This window comes from Somniosus microcephalus, chromosome 6, assembly GCF_052327205.1.
Source record: "Somniosus microcephalus isolate GS21.2 chromosome 6, FLI_Smic_1.0, whole genome shotgun sequence".
Lineage (NCBI taxonomy): Eukaryota > Metazoa > Chordata > Chondrichthyes > Squaliformes > Somniosidae > Somniosus > Somniosus microcephalus.
This window is the reverse complement of record NC_140992.1, coordinates 228,186,000-228,207,927: the sequence shown is the minus strand read 5'-3', so window position 1 is coordinate 228,207,927 and position 21,928 is coordinate 228,186,000. Positions and strand designations below refer to the sequence as shown.

At 46.6% G+C, this 21,928-nt stretch overlaps 1 protein-coding gene across 1 annotated transcript in view; it reads right to left on the bottom strand.

Annotated features, from left to right (window-relative positions):
* Positions 1 to 20,991, bottom strand: part of mylk3 (myosin light chain kinase 3) — a 125,256-nt gene extending 104,265 nt beyond the window's left edge. The window contains exon 1 of the mRNA XM_085991525.1: positions 20,866 to 20,991. Coding sequence (XP_085847651.1) covers positions 20,866 to 20,976 — 111 coding nt within the window. The 5' untranslated portion in view covers positions 20,977 to 20,991. The remainder of the gene's footprint in view (positions 1 to 20,865) is intronic.
* Between the last annotated feature and the right edge of the window lie 937 nt (positions 20,992 to 21,928).

Sequence of the window (21,928 nt, the reverse complement as noted above, 5' to 3'; positions counted from 1 at the left end):
TTATATTTGTATTTTAGTTGTAAATAAATTAATTATAAATTGTAAAGGTTATTTAGGTTGGAGCATGTTTTAAAAGGAGAGGTGAATGTGGTGATTATTTCCTATGTTTAATAAGAACTTTTGGGCCAGAAATTCCAGAACGGGGCTTGCAGCGCGTGCAAGCCCCGTATTTACACTTACCCCGCGCTCGTGCCGATCAGCTTCTGGGACGCCTGAACTTGCAGAAATAGAAAGCACATTCCCGGGCAGCGTATGACGTCACGCCGCCCAGGAGTGCAGCCAGCGTGAAGCCAGGAGCGTGCAGTGTAAGTGAGACACGCCCCTTGAGGTCTCAGTTTCACTGGACACGCCCCCAATGTTTCTGTCAAGCTGCTAAGGAGCAGTTTAAATAGGTTTTTGGAAGTTTTTTGAAGATTTTGGTAACTTTTATAAACTTTTTAAAATGTTTACATTATTTTGAGTAATCTGAAGTAGTTTTAAAGAGAATTAAAGCAATTTAAAGACTTTTAAAAGCCCTAAAAGAATTTTTTTAATTCCATTTATTTATTTAGCAATGTCGTCGTCATACGTGTCTTCACACTGTTCCCTTTGGGGAACTGTATGAAGTGGTGGAAGGATTTATGGCCATGATTAACGCTCATTCCGTGACCGTAACCATCTTTGAACCAGGCATTAGGGCGGTTAGTCCTATGGCGGGAGGGTTTTACGGGCTCCCACAAGCTATACAAGGAGGGGGGGCCACCCACACCCACGGACGCAAATATCCCACTGGATGTCAACCCAGAATTTAGAGCCGGAGCTCCGACTCCACTTGCCGGGACTGTCTGGAGCGGGGTTCGAAACCCTACCCTGATCTGGCCCAGCGGCGGGGATCCTACCGCTATGACAAAGGCCCAATCCAATTAGCAACGTGAAATGGCAGCATAGGGCTCCAGTCACGGGGAGGGAAAAGGCGCAGGAAACGTATGAGTGTCACCTTTTGTGCGGAGTGGGCCTTTTGCGTAGCAGTAAGCATCCCCGCCGCTGGGCCAGAAGGAGTAGGGTTTTGAACCCCACTCCAGACAGTCCCGGCAAGTGGAGTCGGAGCTCCAACTTTAAATTCTGGGTGGACATCCAGCGGGATGCTTGCGTCCGTGGGTGTTGCTGGCCCCCCCCCCCCCTCAGATGGGTTGTGGGAGCCCGTAAAACCCGCCCGCCATAGGACTAACCACCCTAATGGCTGGTTCAAAGATGGTTACGGTCACGGAATGAGCGTTAATCACGGCCATAAATCCTTCCACCACTTCATACAGTTCCCCAAAGGGAACAGTGTGAGGATACGTACGATGATGACCTCTTGCGCAATGCACCTCCTTGGACCCTCAGTCGCAGATGCGAGGGGGCAAGTTGTGCAATTGTTAAATTTTTTATTTTATTGACATGTAAAATGTTGGCCCAGTAATTCCCTTCCAAATGCGCTAGTACGGTCGGGGTACTTACGCATCTGGCCAGATGAAATGCCGGTTTTCAGCATGCACAGTGCATGTGGGGAAAACCGGCATTTCCTGTCCTCTGAACGAAGGGGTTCAGAGGCAGAACGCGTGCGACTGCACAGGCAGCGCGTGCGCAGTATAATTCGCCGCTTTCATTAATGCTTTCAGTGAGGTCCAGTCATTACAACTTACACATGAAAAAAGCATGGGTACAGTTGCTCCAGAGGCTGCGGAGGAAGATATTTCTTATCGTGGAGCTTCTGAAAGTATGTATGTCTGTATATATTCCTTTGCGTGTTATGTATATATTCCTTTACTTATGTGTATGAATGTATTATTTAATTATGACTTTCAGAGAAAGTAACTTATTGGAAAATCATAATTAAAAATATACATTCATACACATTAGTAAAGGAATATAAAACATACATACATATACGTAAATATATGTGGACATACATACATAACTCATTCTCACATTCCATTCACACAGCCACAATTGCTCCTTCTACCTACCGTTCTGAAAACCCGTTTAAAAAAAAAAAAAATTAAAGTTTAAAACTTAGTTAAAATTTCTTAAAATAACTTCCCTCCCTTTCCCAAACCTAAATATTGCATTTCATAAGCTCCTCCATAAAATATATCTCCTTCCCCAGCCAATGAACAACTTTACACTTGCTTTTTTCAAGTGCAAGTTCTAGGGACTTACCCTCACTGAATCCATCAGTGAAATCTACAAAGTTCACTGCGCAAGCGCTGCCTGTGCAGTCGCACGCGCTGTGAATAGACCTCGGGTCTGGAAATGCCGGCGTTCCCCGCATGCGCTGTTCCTGCTGAACGCCGGCATTTCCAACGGCCAGATGCGTGAGTAACCCAACCGTACTCACGCTTCTGGCCTGGAATTTCTGGCCCATTGTGATTGGTGAATGGGGTGGTTGTTCTCTGTATTAGTAAGAAGTATTGTAATTGGTTGTTTGTTTCTACCTTGAGATATATGTTGTAAACTCATTGGTAGTGGATGTCAGGTGATTTGTGGTGGCCATCTTAAATTCAGTTCTCTCTAGTCATTGTTGGAGACTGGTGTTGAAAGATGTGCTACTGGGTTTTTAAAGTTAATAAAGCCTAGATTAGAAAGGCAAATCTATTCTTTATTTCACCTTCCTAATTACTTTCTGTACCTGCATGCTAACTTTTTGTGTTTCATGTACAAGGACCCCCAGATCCCTCTATACTGCAGCATCTTGTAGTCTCTCTCCATTTAAATAATAATTTGCTTTTTTATTCTTCCTACCACATTTTCCCACATTAAACTCCATCTGCCAAATTTTTGCCCACTCACTTAACCTATCTATATCCCTTTGCAGATTCTTTGTGTCCTCCTCACAACTTGCTTTCCCACCTATCTTTTGTATCATCAGCAAATTAGGCTACAGTACACTCGGTGCCTTGATCCAAGTCATTAATATAGATTGTAAATAGTTGAAGCCCCAGCACTGATCCCTGTGGCACCCCACTAGTTACATTTTACCAACCTGAAGATGACCCAATTATCCTGACTCTCTGTTTTCTGTTAGTTAGCCAATCCTCTATCCATGCTAATATATTACCCCCAACCCCGTGAGCTCTTATCTTGTGCAGTAACCTTTTATGTGGCACCTTATCGAATGCCTTCTGGAAATCCAAATACACTACATCTACTGGTTCACCTTTATCCACCCTGCTCATTACATCCTCAAAGAACTCTAGCAAAGTTGTCAAACACGATTTCCCTTTCATAAAGCCATGCTGACTCTGCTTGATTGTATTATGATTTTCTAAATGTCCTGCTACTACTTCCTTAATAATGGACTCCAGCATTTTCCCAATGACAGATGTTAGGCTAACTGGTCTATAGTTTCCTGCTTTCTGTCTCCCTCCTTTCTTGAATAGAGGCATTACATTTGTGGTTTTCCAATCTGCTGGGACTTCTCCAGAATCCAGGGAAATTTGGTAGATTACAACCAATGCACCCACTATCTCTGCAGCCACTTCTTTTAAGACCCTAGTATGCAGGCCTTCAGCTCATGGAGATTTGTCCACCTTTAGTCCCATTAGTTTGCCTAGTACTTTTTCTCTAGTGATAGTGATTGTTTTAAGTTCCTCCCTATAGCCCCTTGATTATCTATTATTATTGGGATGGTTTTAGTGTCTTCTACCGTGAAAACTGATACAAAATATTTGTTCAAAATCTCCGCCATTTCCCTGTTTCCCATTATTAATTCCCCAGACTCATCCTCCAAGGGCCCGACGTTTACTTTAGCTACTCTCTTCCTTTTTATATACCTGTAGAAGCTCTTAATGTCTGTTTTTATATTTCTTGCTAGTTTACTCTCACAATCTATCTTCTCCTTTTTATTATTTTTTTAGTCATCCTTTGCTGGTTTCTAAAAATTTCCCAATCCTCTGGCCTACCACTAATCTTTGCAACATTGTATGCCTTTGTTTCCAATTTGATACCATCCTTAACTTCCTTAGTTAGTCCATCCTTCTCTTAGAGTCGTTCTTTCTCACTGGAATATATCTTTGCTGAGAGTTATGAAATATCTCCTTAAATGTCTGCCAGTACTTATCTACTGTCTTACCCTTTAATCTATTTTCCCAGTCCACTTTAGCCAACTCTGTCTTCATACCTTTGTAATTGCCTTTATTTAAGTTCAGGACACTAGTTTGAGACCCAAGTTTCTCGCCCTCAAACTGAATTTGAAATTCTAACATGCTATGATCACTCTTCCCTAGAGGATGCTTTACTATGAGATCATTAATTAAACCTATCTCATTACACAATACCAGATCTAAAAGAGCCTGCTCCCTGGTTGGTTCCACAACATATTGTTCTAAGAAAACATCCTGAATACAATCTATGAACTCGTCCTCAAGGCTACCTTTGCCAATTTGATTTGTCCAATCTATATGAAGATTAAAATTGCCCATGATTATTGCAGTACTTTTCTTACAAGCCTCCATTATTTCTTGAGTTATACTCTGTCCTACAGTGTAGCTACTGTTGGGGGGCCTATAGACTACTCCCACCAGTGACTTCTTTCCCTTATTATTTCTTATCTCCACCCAAATTGATTCTACATATTGATCTTCTGAGCCAGGATCATTTCTCACTACTGCACTGATCTCATCCTTTATTACCAGAGCTACCCCACCTCCTTTTCCTTTCTGCCTATCCTTCCGAAATGTCAAATACCCCTGAATGGATACAGAAATAGCACAGAACTAGTTTCATATTCTGTTTAGATTAGATCATTTTTACTTACAGAGGGTCCGGTTTACAACTGTACGGCTATACTCAGCCGAGAAAATAAACAGCCTGTACAACCCAGAATATGTAGTAAAATAAGGTGATAGTGTTTTCGGTAGTAAAGTAAAAACTAAAATCATGTTTGTAACTTTCAGCTGCTGCTGTGTACTCAGCTGGCAATCAACAATCCAACACTAGGTCGAGCAATCCACATCTAGAAATGGAGCATTCGTTCACTAAAATATTGTCACTAACATGCAGTTGTTTTCTGCTGCCTAAAAATATTCCTAAGGTCATTGTGCCATTTATCTCCAGCATCTGGAAGACCAATAGAGATTTCCTTTTACAACTATATAGCACTCTGCTCCTGTTTATATTCTGAATGGAGTCTCCTAGATTTATGTTAAGAACCAAAATACCATACCAGATCCTTTCAGCCAACTGAGCGCTTAGCAAACCTTTCCACTTACCCATAGGAACATAAAGTCCTGCTGCAGGAGTATTTAATGGATTGCATCATCAGCAAAATAATCATGGCCCCAGTAACACAACCTTTCCATCACTCACTGTTATTACTCAGTACTGAAGCATGGTGCCAGGGCGCAGACTGTAATATATCAGTTCCTATAATAAAGCAATTCAGTTCTAGTACAGCTAGTGCAAAAAATCTCATCAATTATTATAAAAGATTGGCTTTTTGTTTTTTGTATAAATTGATCTCATTAGAATGTATCCCTTTGTTAATTTTCTGAGATCTCAATTTCCTCATTAGAGCCATACTCTTTCTTATAACAGCATTGCTTGTTTAGGGAAGTGACGCCCTGTGACCCACATACACTGCAATCCTATTCATTTAATTGCTCACGACCTGCCTACATTGTGACACAGTGGAATATGTCATTAAATTCTATCCCTTTCTTTTCCATCTTGAGAAAGGTATTTTATTCTGTGGTAAATTTCCAGCTCCACCGAAGCAGTACATTCATCAAGCGCTATGGCTTTCAGAATGACACATCCACAGCGGGAGGCCCCTGTCATGCATATCTCTCAAGTGGCAGATTCCATGGCGTGCCCCATATTCCCTGTGGAACTTCACTCTGTTTTCTGCCTCTGCTACATATTTCTTCTGAATTATTGCACTCCACCTCCATCTGCTGATCTTCGTTTTCAAAGATTTATTTTCTAAAAGGTGATTTAAGAGTTAAACCTCTATTAGCTTTTTATTTTTCCTGTCAGCACGTAGTAAAAAGTAATCAGCATAATATGGAAACTTCTTTCACACATATTAACTTCACCATGAATTCATGCAAAAAATGAACAATATGCTTTGGTTCTGTGCCACAAATTTTGTTCCACACTGGACCTTTAGGAAGCTGAAGAGAACATTAAGGCTGGGTCTTGCCAGAAATCTGCTGATCCATCCAATGGTTACCTCAGCATCATTTCGGATACTAGTGGTGGATTTAGCTTGTATCACCCAGGCATCTGTGCTGCATTACATGTCTCAAGTGATTAAAGCTAATAAGCTAAGTGTATCCTGGTAGCAGAATCAACACAATAGCACCAATTTTGAGGCGTAGTCACTATTGTGTTGGGGCAAATGCAGCAGCCTTCTTGTGCATAGCAAGATCTCATAAACAGTGTGATGAATGACCAGTTAATCTGCTTTTGGTGATGTTGATTGAGGGATCATTTTTGGCTAGGATACCAGGGGATCTTTCCTACTCTATTTCAAATCTTGCCATGGGATTTTTTACATCCACCAGAGCAGGCAGACAAGGCCTTAGTTTAATGTTTCAACTGTAAAATAGCACCTCCAACATTGCAGTACTCCTTCAATACTGCATTGAAGTGCCAGCCTACATTATGTGCATGAGCCTTAGAATGGGACTTGAATGCACAACCTCATGACTCAGAGGCAAGAGTGTTACCACAGAGCCAAGGCTGACCGTAACAATGCATGCACTGCGTTTTCTCCATATTTTTCTTATTATTACAAGAAAGTTGCCTGTGATGTTGCTCAAGGTCAGCTGATGAATATAACTTTTTTTTATATACAAGAGGTTGATGGAGTTGGGAGAGAGACTTCAGAATCTCCCTCCACAGAGCCAGCTAATGGCCAGAGCCTATAATTGCATTGTGACAGTTGACACAGCAAAATTTAAAGGAAAATGATGACATAGCAATTTGCAATGATAAATGTTGAGTTAATAACATGACCAAAAATCCTAACAGGAAGTAAGGTTTGTGGACAGGAAGTGAATGCCCTTCGCAAGATTTTTAATAATAAAATAGTCAACCTCCCGTGGCATTGCACGTGGGGAAGAAAGAGCCGAAAGGGGGTTAGAGGGCAGGAGATAACTGGAGCAGGGCACACAAAGGTAATTGATTCCCTATTATATATGTCATATATATATTCTGTCCTTATTTTTATACAATTCTTTCAGAGAATGGAATGCAATTTGAGAAGTAGAATTAGCTGGAACCTAGGGGGCTGAATTTCCTTAGGGCTTCTCCCAATCCATTGCCATGAATTCAGCAAAAACCCCATTTTTACGCGCGTAAATGGGGTTTCCGCCGATGTCACGGCAACAGAGCAGAAAAAGCCATAAGGAAATTCACCCCCAAGAAGTTTCTCTGCAGTACAGCATGAGAAGCTGAGACACTGAGGTATTACAGCACCACCACTGGTGGGAGGGTGTAATTATGGCATTGCCAGTTTGCATTGGCTGTCTTAAGGGAATGTTTTTATTGGCCCTGAAATGGTGATGTCGGCGATGGCGTACTCTCAGAAATCTGGAACTTGCGATCTGTCAAGGTATGCCTTGACAGATCATTTGTTTTGCCTGAAAACTGAGCATTGCTGCCGCAGAGTTGGGCTATTTGCCCAGCAACTGCCCAGCAATTGCCCATGCAACTCTTACAGCTGGTAAAGCAGGCGTAGGACTTAAATAAAACATTTAAAAATCCAAAATTATGCACATTCACATTAAATGGATTTATGCAAATATTGGCCCGGATTACAGCATTTCCATCAAGTTTTATTTTTATTTAAAATTTCCAGCATTCATAGTTTTTTCTTTTTATCTTTAACGTAAGTCAGTCTTGTAGTGTATGTACCTTTAAGAGAGAACTACTTTTACAGCTCCTGTATACTGTAGTACCGGCAGTGACCACACCTGTATATAAGCCTTGAGCATGCCTCTGTACCCCAGTCTCGAGACTACCCTACTCCAGTAAACACCTGTTGATTGTTAAGTTACAGCATCCGTATGGTTATTGAAAAACATCATACTCTCAGAATCACGGATCTAACAGTGGCGACAAGTGTCGATTCGAAGCTACCTGCAACTCTGCATTTCCCTTCGAGGATTCGCTCCGGGAGGGCGGTGGAAGAAAGTCGAGGCCAGAAACACGGGCGCGGCCACGAGCAACCGCCCAGTCATCCGGCAGAGAGTGAACATCGCACGGGAGGCTGTGGAGAGCCGGGCTTGGTTCCCCAGCCACGACGATCAGCAATAGACTGACGACAGGTACAGCGCAGACCATTCCTGGACAGCGGCGGCTGGAGCCGACCGACGGCGGAGAGAAAGCCGAGCAGCGTCGACGGGGTAAGACAGAGGGTTAAGCGCACAGGGCGCAGCCGGGGGTTGAAAACCGAGCGGCGTCGAGGAAAAACAAAACAGAGAGAGAGAGGGTAAAGCAACAGCCGGGTTCAGGACCAAGCGGTGGAAACGGGAAAGGTGCACAAAAAAAAAAGAACGCGCAGATCACAGCCAGGGCTCAAGGGCTGAACAGTGTCCACGGGGAGAAGAAGGGAGAGCGCGGGAGACGCCATTGAGCCGCGGAGAAGAAGGAAGAGCGCGGGAGACGCCATTTTTAGAAGCCGCAGCGGAGAAGAAGGGCGAGCGCGGGAAGGAAGGAAAGCGCGGGAGACGCCATTTTGTGCCAGCGGAGAAGAAGGGGAAGCGCGGGAGACGCCATTTTTGACAGTTAAATCACACCCAGGGATGCCGAAGAGTGTCTCTACGTTGACAATGAAGTCGAAGATTGGGCGACATATGTGGAACGTATTGAGGTGTACTGCAGGGCGAATGAAGTGCCAGATGCTAGGAAAGCACTGGTTTTGTTAAATTCCATGGGTGCAAAAACTTATGGGTTACTGCGAAACCTAATAACCCCAGAGAAGCCGGTGAACAAGAATTTCGAAAGCATAGTAGAAACCCTACAGGACCACTTAAACCCCACACCGCTGCTGATAGCAGAACGATTTAAGTTCCATAAAAGGAACCAACACAAAGACGAAAGCAATGCTGAGTACCTAACAGAACTGCGCAAGCTATCGAAACACTGCCAGTTTGGAGTGGGACTAGCAGATACGTTAAGGGACAAGTTTGTGTGTGGGCTGCAAAGTGAAGGAATCCAGAAACGGCTTCTATCAGAAAATGATCTTACGCTGGACAAGGCTTTCAGTATGGCAGTATCACACGAAGCAGCCGCAAGGGGTGCTGCAGAGATACAACGGAGACCGCAAGAATATGGCACCAATGAAATGTCCTATGGAACAGGGAAGTGCTATCGCTGCGGCAGAACAACACATGACCAGAAGGATTGTTGGTTCAAGGACCAAGTGTGCAGACAGTGTGGAAAAGCAGGACACATAGCAAGAGTCTGCAGGTCTGGGAAGAAAACCAACAGTAAGAAATCTCCACAGGAGAAGTACAAAAAGGTACACCAGATGATGGACAATAGTTCAGACGAACAGAAAAGTGACACAGACTCTGGAAGCAAGGAGCTGGGTTGTCTGAAACTACATAAGGTAACCAAAATGGAGGATCACCAGACTATCTGGGTTACATTCAAGATAGACGGAGTCCAAGTGAAAATGGAATTGGACACAGGATCAGCCCTAACAGTCATAAACCAAAGGGACTACAAGCGGCTATTTTCACATATACCCTTGAAAGCTACAGAGATTGTCTTGAAGATGTACATGGGGCAAAAAGTCTACCCCAAAGGAAAAATAAGAGTGAAAGTGATATATAAAGGCCAGGAAATACCTAAAATGGATATATATGTATTGCCAGGTGGAGGACCACCACTGCTAGGACGTGAATGGATCCGGAAGATACAATTAGATTGGCATTCCATACAGGCACTGAAGGTTGAGGCCAAAAAGGATGACGATGTCACACCTGGACGACTGTCAAAAATGCTAACTGACGCAAAAGAAGTGTTCCAGGAGGGACTCGGAACACTAAAAGGCATAACAGCAATGATTAAAATAGAGGAAAATGCAAGCCCAAAGTTTCTTAAGGCCAGACCAGTGCCTTATGCGATCAGACCAGCTGTCGAAGCAGAGCTGGAAGGGTTGGAACATTCAGGAGTACTGTCCAAAGTAGACTGGAGCGAGTGGGCTACACCCATTGTTCCTGCAATGAAGAGGTCATTGAGTAATATGCCTGGGGAACCAAAGAAGGTCCGCATCCGTGGGGATTTTAAGGTGACAGTGAACCCAGTCCTTCACACGGTACAATATCCGCTTCCACGAATTGAGGATATTTTTGCCTCGCTATCTGGAGGTAAACGCTTCACCAAAATTGATCTAGCCCAGGTGTACTTGCAAATGGAGGTAGAAGAAGCCTCGAAACAATACCTCACGATCAACACTCATAAAGGTCTCTATCAATACAACCGGCTGGTGTTCGGGGTAGCATCAGCTCCGGCTATTTGGCAAAGGGCGATGGATCAAGTCCTGCAAGGGATTCCAGGGACCCAGTGTTATTTGGACGACATCCTGGTCACGGACGAAAATGATAGTAATCACCTCGCCAACTTGGAGAAGGTGCTCACCAGATTAAAGGAATATGGGCTACGAGCTAATCGCCACAAGTGCGAGTTTTTCCAGAGGCAGATCTCGTATTGTGGCCACATCATCGATGAAGAGGGGTTACATAAGTCCCCTGAAAAGATTGAGGCAGTAGTCAAGGCTCCAGCACCGGAAAATGTGTCACAACTGAGGTCGTTCCTTGGGCTGGTAAACTACTACCATAAGTTCTTACCAAATTTGTCCACGGTATTACACCCACTGAACACCCTACTGCAAACAGGGGTACCATGGAAGTGGAATGACGAACGTAGACGAGCTTTCCAGAAGTGTAAAGAATTGATCACATCAAAAGAGGTGTTGGCCCATTTCAAATCAAATCAAAATCAAATCAAATCAAATCAACTTTTATTGTCATTGTTAGTGCACAAGTGCAGTACAACGAAATGTAGGCTTGCGGCTCCCGAGAGTGTACAATTTGGATTAGGACACTTAAACATTTCAACATACATATGTACATATATATTAGCATAAATATGACCATAATAAAGTGCATCGGCAGATGTGCAGGCTTTAGTGTTTATTTGTGGAGTTCAGTAGGATGACAGCCCTGGGAAAGAAGCTGTTCCTAAATCTGGTCGTATGGGTGCGAATGCATCTGTAGCGTCTTCCAGATGGTAGGAGGGCGAACAGACTGTGGCTGGGGTGGGTAGGGTCTTTGATGATGGACCGTGCCCTCCGTAGGCAGCGTTTCTGATATATATGTTCTATGGTCGGTCAACCCAGCACTACCAATTCGTTTGGCATGTGATGCATCACCCTATGGTATTGGAGCGGTGCTGTCGCACAAATTCCCAGACGGGTTGGAGAGGCCAGTAGCCTTTGCGTCTCGGTCACTAACCTCAGCCGAGCGCAACTACGCCCAGATTGACAGGGAGGCCCTCAGCCTAGTATGGGGAGTAAAAAAATTCAACCACTATCTGCATGGGCAGAAGTTTACCTTGCTGACTGACCACCAACCACTTGTCTCCATCTTTAGTCCTAAGAAGGGCATTCCAGTGATGACGGCACAACGGTTACAAAGATGGTCCCTGTTTCTAGGGGCGAATCAATATGAAATAGAATATAAAGGCACGAAACAGCATGGAAACGCTGATGGGCTATCGCGCCTGCCACTGCCTACTGTGGAGGAAGCACCAGCAGTGGACCCTATCGAGATATTTTATTCGTCAATAATTGAACGATTGCCAGTAACGAACGCGGATATTGAGAAGGAGACCTGCAATGATCCGACGCTGTCTCGGGTATATGATTTGACGGTGTGGGGATGGCCAACACATGGCGACTCACTGTTGTCAGCATTCTCATCCAGAAGAGAACAGCTGTCAGTATGCCAGGGGACAGTGATGTGTGGATCCAGAGTGGTGATTCCACCCAAGTTAAGGGAGAGAGTGCTAAATGAGCTACATGAAGGTCATCTGGGGGGAGTGAAAATGAAATGCCTTGCTAGGGCTTATGTGTGGTGGCCGGGAATCGATCGACAAATCGAAGACCTAACCAAGAGCTGCTCAGGATGCCAGAAGGTCCAAAATGAACCACCACATGCCCCTCTACACCCATGGGAGTGGCCCTCCTCTCCATGGCAATGGGTGCATATTGATTTTGCTAGTCCATTCATGGACTCAATGTTCTTAACAGCAGTGGATGCTCATTCGAAGTGGCCTGAGGTGATAAAAATGTCCTCAACCACTACAGAGAAAACGATTGCAGTCCTACGGACCATATTTGCCAGGAATGGCTTGCCAGAGCAGATTTGCTCTGATAATGGACCACAGTTTGTGTCCGAAGAGTTTCAAAAATTTATGAGAAGGAATGGGGTAAGGCATTACACATCCGCCCCGTATCATCCAGCCACAAATGGATTGGCTGAGAGGTTCGTACAAACCTTCAAAAAGGCGATAAAGGCCATGTGCGACGATGAAATTCCACTACAGCATAAGGTGGACAATTTCTTATTAACCTACCGAAACGCGACACATGCAGTTACCAACCAGACCCCGGCCATGATGTTCTTTAACCGAAGGTTGCGATCTCGTCTGGACTTGCTTAGACCAAATGTGCGAAGAAATGTTGAGGATAAACAATTCCAGCACATCAATGAGAAGCCGACAAGGAGCTTCAATGTAGGACAACCAGTCTTGGCCCGTGACTACCGAACAGAGAAATGGCAACCCGGAACAATATGCACACGGCAGGGGCCATTAATGTACACAGTGGATGTCGGGGAGAACATTGTGAGATGGCACGTTGATCAGATCTTAGCGTCACAGGAACGAGTCAACCCCATGTCTTGCGTACCTGGGGATGAACCCGACATACCGGTAGCATCTACCTCCGAACCAGTAGCAGTGGAACCCGATGAACTAACCGATGAAAAGGGGCCAGAATCGCCTCCGCACCAAGAACAAGAACCTCCGGAAAGGCGCTATCCCGAAAGGATCAGGAAGCCGCCCCAAAGACTGAATCTATAAATGGACTATTGTTGTTTAATGTACATGTTAAAGTGTTAATTGTTATTTGAATATTATGGGTACTACTAATCTAAAAGGGGAGGAATTGTAGTGTATGTACCTTTTAGAGAGAACTACTTTTACAGCTCCTGTATACTGTAGTACCAGCAGTGACCACACCTGTATATAAGCCTTGAGCATGCCTCTGCACCCCAGTCTCGAGACTACCCTACTCCAGTAAACACCTGTTTATTGTTAAGTTACAGCATCCGTGTGGTTATTGAAAAACATCATACTCTCAGAATCACGGATCTAACAAGTCTACCCTGTATAAAGAAATAATGGCATACATTCAGTTCCCGTGGGCAGTATTTGTACTTCCTTTATCTATATTCAGCAGCAAATCCTGCCAGTTTCAACACCACGAGGCTGGCTGTAGCAAAACCCATGCAGGACCATTATTTACATACTGTTACTGTACCCAGTGACATTCTTTTGCAACATGATATCAGATCTGAAAAATTTTCAGTGTGTGTCTTGCAATTATTCTTTTCGTCTCACAACGAAACACCATTGTCAGAAGATTTTCTGAAATTTGTTCAATGTTCATCAGAACAGTACAACTGCCAAACCAAACTGAAGTGTGATACGACCAAACTGCAATTCAGCACCCTCTACCAAGCCAACAGAAAATAGTGGTCTCACCACACATTCACACTAGGTGCAGTAACTGCCTGGAAGTCCATTCCTAGGGTTGATCATTCTCTGCATGAAGAAGAACCTCCTGATATCAATCCTAAAGTTACTTTTTACCACTTTGAATCTGTGTCTCATTGTCCTACTCCCACAGTTTAATTAAAAATAGTATTTCAGATTAACCTTTTCCATTCCAATTACTATCTTATATACATCTATAAGATCACATCTCAGCCATCTCCTTTTCAGACTGAAAATCCATTTTTTGATTACAATTCTGTAAAACACTTTGAGAGTTTTTCTAAGTTAAAGACATTGGCCTAGAAATTCAGTTGGTTGCGCCAGTCGTTAGCGCCTTAGGAGGAGTAGATGTCGGGCGTTAGGCGGCTAGCGCCCGGGCGCAGCGCGATCTGCACCTCGCCCCAACTTCACTAGAGATTTAGCGGCGGTGCAAAGTCTGCGCGCTCAGCTGCGCGCGCAGATCATGACGTAATTTCCTCGTGCAACGCCCTTTGTGCGCCCCCAACCGGAACTTCAGTGGCGACGCCCCATTGTGCGCCTGGCGCCCCTAGCGACTGTTAGAGTGGAACGGTGCTCAGCCGATGCGGGGCGCGGGGGGCGCAAATTAAAGGGCACTGCTCCTGCACTATAAAAGGCTGCCATTTCGCAGCACTCCTTCTTGAGAAACGGATCTTTGGAGAGAGACCAAGGTAGATAGCTTTCTGCTTTGGCCCAACACTCGGACAGGTACTTCTGGCTTCAGGCCACAGCTTTCCACTAGTCTTTGCCTTCATTGACATCTCATTGTTTGCCAGCATATTATGGGGGCTGCAATGGGTGTCAACGCTGGCTTTCTCAATTACATCCAAAGGGCTCACAGACGCCGTGAGAGAGTGGCAGCCCTGGCTAGACGGAGAGGGGGCAACAGGCGTTGGGAAAGGAGGCCTTACCCACCCAGGGTATACCACCAGCAGTTCTCCTATCTCAACATGTCTGACGAGCAGTGTGTTCGGAGGCTGCGATTCAGAAGGGACGTGGTCACAGAGATCTGCCAGCTGCTTGGCGGTGATCTGCAGCCACAGCTGAGGAGCAGGACGTCTCTGTCGGTGGAAGTGAAGGTGACGGTGGCTCTCAACTTCTATGCCACTGGCTCCTTCCAATCCGCTACTGGGGACATTGCCAACATCTCCCAGTTCGCCGTGCATTGCTGCATCCGCAGGTGACCAATGCCCTTTTCAAAAGGAGACGTCAGTTCATCTCCTTCTCCATGGCCCTTGCCAAGCAGCAACAGCGTGCAATGGGCTTTGCAGCATTCACGGGCTTCCCCATGGTGCAGGGCGCCATTGACTGCACGCATGTGGCTTTGCGGGCACCTCTAGAGAATGCCGAGGATTACCGCAACCGGAAGGGCTACCATTCGCTCAACATCCAGCTGGTGTGTGACCACAGGCAGCTCATCCTAGCTGTCAATGCCCGCTTTCCAGGCAGCAGCCACGATGCCTTCATCCTGCGACAGACTTCTGTGGCAGACATGTTCCAGGCACAGCCTCACCCACGAGGATGGCTTATCGGGGACAAAGGCTATCCTTTGTGTACCTGGCTGATGACCCCGCTCCGTGCGCCCAGCACCCCTGCTGAAGAGGGATACAACGAGAGCCATCAAGCGACCAGGAACATCATCGAACAAACAATCGGCGTCCTGAAGCAACGGTTCCGCTGTCTGGATCATTCCGGTGGAGCCCTACAGTATTCGCCGGAGCGAATCTCCCATTTCGTGGTCGTTTGCTGCATGCTGCACAACCTGGCTATCCGCAGGACTCGGGCACTGCCACCAGAGATTGGAGGACCACCTCAGGAGGAGGAGGAGGAGAAGGAGGAGGACCAGCACAGGAGGGAGGCAGAAAGTGCAAGGGCCGCCCGTCGCCGGCTTATTGAACGTCGGTTCTAGGCCCCCTCTCAGGGAATGGCTTGTGCCAATGTCAGCAGATGAATGTAGCCGCTCCACAAGGCCTCAGCCGAGCAGGGCAACCAGGACTTAACAAAAAAACCATGCACACTGCAATTTAACAACAATAATTTATTGCAAACCTCTGCCCTTCCCACATTACATCCTCATGTGGAGAAGCCCCCTCCAAAAACACAAAACTACCAGTTTCGGCCTTACAAAAAGAAAGAAAGACACCAGTCTCGGCCTTACACAAACACAACTGCACCAGTCTCGGCCTTAAGCACCAGGCATTTGTGCATACCTCTACTTTTTGCCCTGCGAGGGCGATGCCTTGCGCATCCTTGCCTGGCCCCTGCCCGCCCTGCAGCTCCTCCTCAATGGGAGCCCAGTGGCTGCAGCAAGGCTGGGGGAAGGCTGCTGAGGGGCAGATGGCGAGACGGCAGATGCCCTTGGGGGTCGGCCTGCACCAGCTCTGGCCTTGGAGTGGCCGGCTGCTGACTGCTCCAACTCTGGCTGGGCGGCAGCAGTCTGTCCAGCGGCTCGTGGCAGCTGCAATGGCGGAGTGGCAGTGTCGGCTGCAGGAATGGTGGCAACCTGGCAGATCGCAGGTGCTCACTGGTCGCCTGAGACATTGGCACTCGCACGGGCCAGCACTGCAGCATGCGCAGCAAACAGCTGAAGAACAGACTGCTGGGCTGCTGCGCGGCGAGTGCCCTGGCGATGCCTGGCTGATCCAGCGAGGGTGGCAGCAGTTAGTGCCCGTGTGGCCCTGGTCTGTGTCCGCATGACACCAGCCAGTGAATGGGCGGCACGACTGAGCACTTGGCTAGAAGCCGACTGTGCTGCCGCAAAGTCCTGCGGACTCCTGGCCTGTGCTGCACTGAATTGTTGCAGACTCCTGGCCTGTGCTGCTCCGAATTGCTGCACACTCCTTGACAGAGACTCTATGGAGTCAGGCATCCTTGCCACTGCAGCCATGAGATCAGTGTGCCTGCGCTCAGCCTGGACGGCCATTTCCTCTAGGAGGCGCACCTCCTCTGCGCTCACCATCGCAGGACTGGAGGCCGCACTCACCCTCTGGGGAGAAGTCCGCCGAGCTTCCCCACCCCTCCCGCGTTGCTGCAGGCCGCTGAGCCCCAGAGCTTCACTCTCCTCCAACCCTTCCCCCCGGCTCCCCTCCAGGGAAGACGTGTCCCCTACATCGCCATGGGCTGGCGCGGCTGAGGGTGGCACTGATGGGCCGGCTTCCTCTTGCTCCTCCTCGTATTCCGAAGCGCTGACAGTGGCAGCTTGAGGGCCCGCCTCCTCACCTGGCGATTCACCATCTGAAAGCAGGAAGGCACAAGAGTAGCTTTAGAGTGAGGACACGGCGGCAGCGAGGGAGGCATGAGTGCTGCCATTCACCGCATTGGTCGGACAGTGGCAAAGGATGCTGATCTCATGCACAAGTGGAACGAGAGAGGTCCAAAAGGTGATGCCCTTACCATTGGTGCCCAGAACAGGGTCGGCATCTCCACTGGCGACGGGGCCAATCAGCCGGCCTGCCATAATGCGCTCCACACGCTGGTCGAGGTCGGAGAGCTCTTTGAGGTCAGGACGGCCTCCCCCGGTCTCAGTTCGGTTGTGCCGGTTGTGCGCCACCTTGGCCTGCAAGAGAAAGGACGGCCTCTAAGTACAGTGTGAAGCCCTGATCTTGTCTGCACTGCCTCCCATGGTCGAATAGCTTGTACAGTGTGTAAAGTGCTGAATGTGCAAGTGATTTTCATGCCAGTCCCATAGCTGCTGGATGAGGGCTGGCCATTAGGGCTTTCAGGTCCCTTTGCCCATAAAGTGAGGTGCACATGCAAGGATGAGGAGGACACTGGAAAGGGTACTCACCCTGACAACCCGAGTGAAGTCGTTGAACTTCTTCCGGCATTGCACAGGAGTCCTGGCAACCACGCTGTTGGAAGACACCCTGTTGGAGACCTCCCTCCAGGCTTTCTGGTAGGCGCTGGGCAGTGGCCTCTTGCCACCTTCTGGGAACAGAACATTGCGCCTGCGCTCCACTCCGCCAACCAGCAGCCTCAGGTCACCGTCGCTGAAGCGCTGCGCTCTCTCCCTGGCCTTCTCCATAGCCCTGGGCGTTGTGCAGGTGAAGCTGAAGTGGTCAGGCCTAGGTTGAGGGCTGCAGTGTGCAGGGTGTGGCAGGCAAATAAATCCACCCTCCCCCTTTAAGAGCTGACCGGCACCAGAGTGTCTGCCGTCAATCAAGAACTCACCGCACCGGCGCTGCGCCCGGCCTCGGGGGTATCGCTCAGCACCGCCGGCTTTGCGCCTAAAGATAGTCGTGCATCGCCTGTTTTAGCGCAGCAGCAACCTCTTGGGGCGATGCGACTGAATATCGGCGAAGGGGGCGCGACTTTGCGCCGGGCGCAAACTTTAGCGGCCGCCTGACTTTAGCGCCCCAAAAGTGGCTCTACTGAATTTCTAGGCCATTATATAAATGCAAGTTATTTTTGTTGTAATTGAATCTCTCCCTTACTTCTCGACAACCAGAGCTGGACACAGTACTCAAGGTGTGGTCTGACCAGAGCACTGTACATTTTGGTCACAATTTCCGCTCAAAACATTTTTTTGGCTATGTGGTTCAACATTCTGTTGGCTTTGTTGTTTGCTGCACTGCATTGACTGGATACACTGGGGCCTAAATTTGTAATTGGCCGAAACTGGGTGCAAAATGGTCAGCACGCGCCAATGGTGCACTTGTTCATGTGGACTCGGGGACCGCGCTAAATTGGTCCCCGTGCCTGCTTAACATGAAATAAGTGACCTGCCAACACTACTCGCGCTATTCATTGGCAGCTTGTCTAACAGAGGGGTGGGAAATCAGATGTCATTGGTGTCAGTTAAAAGCAGCCAGGACCTCTTCAAGCAAAGGTGTGCGATGGCTGTAATCAGCTTCATTCTTAACTCCACTGAAATGGCAGGCAGAAGAGATACTGGAAGGGCTCCCTACTTTTCAGATGCAGCTTTGGAGGATACTTGTGGAGATCGGCAGGAGGAGGAACATCATTTTTCCACCCAGTGGTAAGAAAGTATCCTGGCTAACTTCGAGGCAACAGTGGGCAAAGGTGGCAGAGCAGGTCAGTACCAGAAGCATTGCTCCAAGGATCTGGCTACAATGTAGAAAAAGTTCAATGATCTGACAAGGGATACTAAATTAAGACTCTTAATTCATGTCTCTCATTCTCTGCTTAGCCTGCATTACCAGCAGCCTCAGCACTCACAACCCTCCCCTCCCCAGCTTCCTACCTCTCTTCTCCAATCACTGCTGCGCACTTCACTTCACCTCCTTCTGCTGCTACTGTCCTCATTATCACTTCCCTCACCTCCACACACCTCTACCATCTTTCACACACCAGCAACACTATTCTTGTAGGAGAAGCTGGCGCACAATAACAAGAAGCAGGGAGCCACAGCACCTATACACATCCTGCCTTCTCTGGTAGAGATTGTCATGGACATTGTGGGCAGGGAGCGCATCAGGATTGTTACTTCTGGAGAGGCTGGAGGAGAAATCCCACAGGGGTTTTTGCCACCTTTCCCTTCTGACTGAAATCTCACTCTCACACACTAGTCAAGACAAAGGGCTGCTGCTTTCAGCAGTCACTCATTTGTCTCTGCTTACCCTTGCCACTAACTGCTAACCTTTGTCCCTCTCTTCCCCTTCAGATCCTGAAACTCTGGAAGGCTCAGTGGGACCAGAGGAAGAGCAGGACATCCCTCCAGAAGATCCAGTGTCACTCAACTGTACCAAGCAAGCACCAGCTCAGAGACTGGCACCTCATATAATTTGGAGACTAGAATAGAGAGGTCTGCATTGCAAGCTACACCGAGCACAAGTACACAGGAGCAAGGGCAGATGGATAGGAAGCAATTCGCTGGAGGGCAACCTCGTATCCTAGCCCTGCAGCAGGAGGCAGAAATGAAGTCCTCAAGGACCCAGACTACAGAAAAGAACTGTTGGCTATGAAACACAAACTTTTAAGTGCATGAGACAGTCTGCCAGCGAGCTTCCACACAATGGCAGAGTGCATGGAGGAGTCCAACTCCAACTTGCATGGGGTCTTCACGCATGGCATCAAGACCATAGAGTTGAACACTCGCTCTATGGTTAACTGTATCAGCACTGCATTGAGACACTCAATGATGGTGCCTTTGATGGCAGCTCTGACAGCTTTGATGGAACCTCAGACTTGGCTCTGGGCTCCGGCATGTCCTTTGGCTTGCAAAGCATGAAGGACAGTATTGATAGGGACCTTTAGAGCATCTCATCACTCCTGTACTCTCACGCAGAGCAGTGAGAGTGCTGAGATGCAGCCCCATGAGAGTGATATTGGCTCCATGCGAGAGGCAGATGTTCATCAAAAATCACCAAAACACTCTCCATATCATATCAAGTCCATACAGAGGCTTATGGAGGCAAGTCCTCCTTTAAATAGTGCTTCTGCAGCATGCTTCCCAGCTGGTAAGGCAATGACTTCCTGTTTGAGGTTAAAACCCAGAGAATCAGGAGCTTCCAGGCACAAATTTAGCAAACGGGTCCTTATTCAGTTGCCGGACCTTCATTTTAATATTTAAATCAATGTTGCACTTCTTACTGGCGGCCGCCTAAAAAATCTCAGGATCAATTTAACAGTGGCTCCGGTGCACACACAAATCAGGCCATCACACTGCTAAATTCGTCATTTGCAGGGTTTTACCAAAATAAACCGTAACTCCAATTTTTTGTCTAGTTTGCCATTTGTCAGGTTTCATTGACTGAAGCCAAAAGCATGTTTTATTTTGTTCTTTATCATTTCTATTTTAAATCAATACTTGAAGGCATTTTATTAATGATGGAACCACAATATCACACCCCAGATAATCCTGAATTAACCACCTATGTTACTTAGCACAGATTCTCTTATAAAAAAAGTCAAATAAAATAGTAAAGGATTAATCGTCAGACTTTGTGACTGTATCATTCTACACTTCAAATGGTTTTCATACAGCATAAGACACCAGACCATCTTTATCAGGCTTACTTATTTTGTTATATTCATTTTTAAGTAAGTAAATGTAAACTTTGACAATCTTACCGCAAATCTCTTTATATGGTCGGAGACATTAAATCCTCCAGTACTGAGACGAACAGATCTATACAACTGTGAGTCTTTATACAGCATTTCCATTATTCCTTTTGTATTCATAAAACTGTGCAGGGCAGACAGCAAACTACAACAAAGGCAGTCTCTTCAAGTCCATGATGGATGTTTACTTGATTGGTCCTAACGTGACACACCAAGTATTTCATCTTATCAGGCACTTCACTTGGCATTTCAAAAATTCCGCTTAAATATCGCCAGGCTTAAGTGCGTCAACTCATATCTATAGCTCTGATACTTCCTTCCTGCAAGATGGCTCTAAGCTTGCTTTCACCATCAGAAAGCACATTGTGGTATGTAAGTACAAATAATTTACTTAGGTTAATTGCTGGTCTTAAATGTGTGACATTTGAAGGATCCTTTCTTTCTGGTCACAATGGAGAAATTAGGCTATAATTACACAATACTGTACTGTACTATTAATCAGGGCCTTGCTAAGATATTAGTAAATAGGCATTGCTCTACTGGGAACTCAACAAATAGTGGCCAAGACAGAGACTTTACAGCCTTCCGGACTCAACATGGAGTTCAACAATTTCAGATCATAACCTCGGCCCCCATTACATTTTTGCTTATATTTTATCCACATCTTTGTTTTGGCCCTTCCCCCCCCCCCCCCTTTTGTTTTCTCCCACATGGCAGCTGTCTCTCATTCTGCCAGAACATTTCACACCTAATCTAGAGCCGTCTTTTGTCTCCACTAGTCCTATCACCATCTCGTCTTGTTTTGAATACCTCTTAATGTCTCTTCACTTCTTTTGTTCTCTCGCAGCCCTGCCTTTCGATCTATTTCATTTCCTTTCCAGTTTTGAAAAAGGGTTCACCTGAAACGTCGACTCTATTTTCTCTCCACGGATGTTGCCTGGCCTGCTGAGTTTTTCCAGCATTTTCTGTTGTTATTACAGGGAATTTACTATTATATTCCCATCCTGTTGGTAAGGAGACTAACAATCCTAAGATTGTTGAGGCAGATCCTGTTTACTAAATCATCTTTTTT